Source organism: Paracoccidioides lutzii, assembly GCF_000150705.2.
Source record: "Paracoccidioides lutzii Pb01 unplaced genomic scaffold supercont2.10, whole genome shotgun sequence".
NCBI classification, from domain to species: Eukaryota; Fungi; Ascomycota; class Eurotiomycetes; order Onygenales; family Ajellomycetaceae; genus Paracoccidioides; species Paracoccidioides lutzii.
Window position 1 is genome coordinate 275,890 of NW_015440956.1, and position 4,858 is coordinate 280,747.

Sequence of the window (4,858 nt, forward strand, 5' to 3'; positions counted from 1 at the left end):
GATCATCCTGAAAGAAGTAACCCCAAACAAAGAGGAATGATACAAGTTTTAGTTTGGTAAACAATTGAAATGTACTTGAGAGTAAGAAGCAAGGAGAATCGGGTTATGGGTTTGACATGACTGACCACAAGCTCCCTTTCACCATATTCTATCCATAGCCAATCTCCGTCGAAGACATCGTCGTAGTAGTCGTCATCATCCGACATGGCTGCTCAATAAAGCGTAATCTGTGTTTTTTCTCCTTAAGAGCTGTTAATTTAATTTTAAGCTAATTAAGCTTCTGGTATTTTATTTGGAATAAAATCAGCAAAGAAAAGGTGGAATATTGGCTGTAGAAATATGCTTTTTTTGGTCAAAGGAAGAGACTCTAGAGAGCCTCTGAGCTGACTTGGGACAGAGCTGAAAAAAGCGGGGCACGTTGTGGCTGCTCAAAGACTGTAGAAAGACTGTGCAGATGCCAAATCAACTCTTAAAGGTCACCAGAAAGATGAATTGAAGCAATATATCAGGAAGTGTGGCAGAAGGCAGATCACAAACGCAACTGCAGTACATTCAACAGTGATGGTCAAAGATTAAGTCTCTGAGTGAGAGCCGAACTTCTTTATTTTGCTGCTGACATCAACGGGCCTGCAAGTTCAGGCTAACTGCATTTGGGTTTAGATTACTCCGCCATTGAAACTAGGTTGTTTTAGGCTGGGGCAGTTAACTAAGCCCTTATTTAGGGTTATGTAATCTCTATATAGGAAGAGGTTGAATGAAATTTATATATTTGTACAGTGAGTAGCTATATAAAATGGTGAAATACATTTTAAAGCATGTTGGGAAAATATCGTTTAAAAAAATAAAAGTTTGATAATCTTTTCAAAGTTTCTACATTAAATAATTTTTATATTTTATAGTTTTAATTATTAGTATTTTAATTAATTATATTCTGATATGATTTTAAATAAAAACTTATAATTTATTATTAATTATATAATAATAATTATTTTATAATATAATTTATAATACTATATAAATAAGTATATTACTTAAATTTAAAATTTATTTATTTATATAAAATAAATTATATTTTAATAATTATAAATTAATTTATTTAAAATTAATATTTAAATAATTAAACTATAATAAAAATATATAATATAAAATATAAAACTTTTAAATAAAAATTTATTATTATTATTATTTATTTATTTTAAATATATAAAATTAAAGATGATAATATTTTTCTAATTAAGTTATAATTTATAAATATAAATTAATATTTATAATTATAGAAATTTTTCATAAAATAAAATAATATTTAAATAAATATATAATAATAATAATAATAATAGTAAATTTTTTAAAATTTAAAAATTATAATTTAATTAAAATAATAAAAATTATAAAAAATTAAAATATTATTTAAATTTAATATTTACTAATTATATATTTTAAATAAAGATTTTTTTTATAAAGTTAATTAAAAATATTTTTTATTTAGTACTATATATATTTATTTAATTAAATTAGAATTTAATTATTTTATTAATTTAATTATCAAATATTATTTAAATTATATAATTAAAAAAATTTATTTTAAAATAATAAAGTATTTAAAAATTTTATAATAAATAATAAATTTATTTAATTATAATTTTAATTAAAATAAAAATAAAATTAATTAATATCTTAACTAACTAGAATAATAAAATAAATAAAATATTTAAAAAGTAAAATAATATTTTAAGTTTAATATTTATAACTTATATATTAAATATTATTTTTTTTAAATTTTAAATTTATTTTTTAAAAATAATTTTTATTTTCTTTATAAGTTTAATTAAAAATTGTTTTTTTAATTAAATATTAAATAGAAAAAAAATATATTTAATTAATTAATTAAATATTATTTTTTTAATTTTTTTTAATATTATTATTCAATAAGCAATTTATTAAAATATAATTTAAATTTTTAATTAAATTATAAAAATTATATTTATTAAAGTTTAAATCTTTTTATATATAATTTATAGTAATTATATTTAAGTTTTAATTATATTATATTAATAAAAACTTTTACTTTAATTTTATTTTATATTTTATATATTAAATATTTTTTTTAAAGTTTTATTTATTTATTAAAATATAATTTTTTGAGTTATTTTTTAAATTTTAATATTAAATTTTATTATTAGATTTATTTTTTTTATTTTTTTAAAATAATTATATAAATATATATTTAAAATATATAACTTTGATTATTTTTATTCTTTAATTTAATTTTTTTTCTTATTGTTTTTTAAATTAATTTAAGATTTATTTAATTACTTTAAATTTTATATCTTTAAAACTTTTTTTGATACTTAATTTCTAAGTAATGATTTTATTAGCTATCATAAAAATCTTCTAAATTATAAATAACTTAGTGTTAAAAATCTCATACTTTTTTTCTAAATTTTAAAAAAATTATTTTATATTGTGAATATAATTTATAATATATTAAAGCTTAGTCAACTTTTAACTATTTTTGTTCACTTTTTGAATCATTTGAGTATATAAATAAACGTTTTTCTCATTAATCTTTAAAAGTTTTTGATTATATAAAGTTTTTTTTTAAAAAAAAAAATTTTCACTAATAGTAATATCTATTAATAAACTTAGTTTTTTTTCAAGAATAAAACTTATTATAATTTATATTTTTTATATTTAAGTTTAATAATTAATCTTTGATTATAGTATATATTCTACTAAGCTGAAAAGATAATATTTTCTTTGAGTTTTTGAAGTATTTATTTTAATCTAAAAATTTTTCTCTATTTAGATCTTTTTTATATATATTTAAAGAATATAAAATAGATATTTTTATTTAAATTAAATAATTTATAGTTATTTTTATAATTTTTAAAGTATAATTTATATAGATTTTATCAAATTAAATAGCTGATAATAAAAATTAAAGTCTTTATTTTTATAGTTTTAATTGAAGATTTTTAAATTTTTTCAAAATTCTTATTAAAGTTTTATTTTATAATAATTAAAAATAGTTTATATAGTTTTTTTACTCTTTTAATCAAATATCTACTATATAATTAAATACACAATCTGTAAAAGTTATATTTAATTATTTTATCACTTGAAAAGATAATTTTATTTTTATATTAAAAAGTTGAATAATATTATTTAAAATTCTTTCAATTTGAATTATTTATTTTTAAATATAAACTTTAAAGTTAAACTTTGAGTTTAATTAAACTTTTCATCATCTTACAAAATTTTTTGATTTTATAACTTTATTTTAAAGAGTGATAGTTTTATGTTATTTATTTCTTTTAGAATAAAAATAAATTAAATTAATTTTATTCAAATCAAATTGAATTAAATTTTTTAATTTTTTTTAAAAAAATTTCTTATATAGTATTTTTTATATTATTATAATTTTTTATATATATTTAGAATTAATAATAAAATCAATATTATTAATATAATTAATAGTTTTTACTATATATATACTTTTATTTTTAAATAAATTAACTGTATATATAATAAATATAATGAATAAGATTAAAAATCTTTAAAAAAACTTCTATTTTAATAAAAATTATTTTATTATTTTATTATATTAAAAAAGAACTAAATTTTTTTTATTATAAAATAAATAATTTATTTTATTAAAGACTTTAATAACTTTAAATTTTATAGAATTGAAATTATTTTATTTTTTAAGATATGATTAAAAATATTTTTTATATCAATAAAAGTAGTAGTTGAAATTCAGATATTATTTTTAATTATTTAAATATTATAATTCACTAATAAAACTATATCTATAACTAAATAAATTTTTTAGTATACTGAATGATATTTATAATTTATTAAAGAGAAAAATAAAGGATTTTTTTTTTACTCAGAGTATATATTTTATATTATAAAATGATTTATAGAATTAAATTCAATAGTTGTTTTGATAAAATAAGTAAAAATTACTATTTCTAACTCATCTATAATGAGATTAAACTACTTTTACATTGTTTTATCATTATGATATTTATTTATTGAAATGAATTCTTCAAATTCTATTAATTTTATAAATAAAGCTTTTATAAATACTTGATATTTTTATTAAAAAGTATTAGTAATATATTTTTAATTTTTATACTTATATTTTAAAATAGAAAACTTCACTACTTCTCTAGATTTAATATAGTTAAAAACTTTAAAAATATTTTAATTTTTTATACTTTGAAGATATTTATTTTAATATTTAATCTTAGTCATTTTAATATTAGAAAAGTAATTATTTTTAATATTTTTATATATGTTTAAAGATATTAAGTTTTTTTTTTATCAATTTTTTCAGCTTTAATTAATTTTTTATAGTTATTGATTAAGATCTCAGATCATCAAAGTTTAAAATAGTTAAATTAATATATTTTAAATATATTATCTTTGATATTTATTTAGTATAATATTAGTTATTAATTGTGATACACACATTCATCATTAATGAGTACACTTCATTGTTAAAAAAATATTACTATAACAAAAATCTTCTAGAATCATCAATCTTCAAAAATTAATTAATAGTCAACATCATATCTATCTATAATATAAAGATTATTTATATACTTATTAGAGTATATAGAATTTCTGATAAATTAAAATTCAATAATAACATTATATTGTGATTGATTGACATTAAATTTGAAGACTTTAATTTTAACTGACTATAGAGCTTTATTTCTCTCTTTTATTAATTTCTCTTTCATATGATACTTGATATTATAATTGATAATTTAGTATCTATTCATCAAATAATGAGTAGATAATTCATTCTTTTAGTATATATTCAATTCTATCTATATCAAACTCTTAT

The 4,858-nt window shown here is 14.8% G+C and overlaps 1 protein-coding gene across 1 annotated transcript in view; it reads right to left on the minus strand.

The window, feature by feature from the left end:
• Window positions 1–206, minus strand: part of PAAG_04100 (hypothetical protein) — a gene marked incomplete at both ends in the record, with an annotated part of 1,526 nt that extends 1,320 nt beyond the window's left edge. Inside the window, one exon of the mRNA XM_015845170.1 lies at window positions 76–206. Coding sequence (XP_015699396.1) covers window positions 76–206 — 131 coding nt within the window. The remainder of the gene's footprint in view (window positions 1–75) is intronic.
• Between the last annotated feature and the right edge of the window lie 4,652 nt (window positions 207–4,858).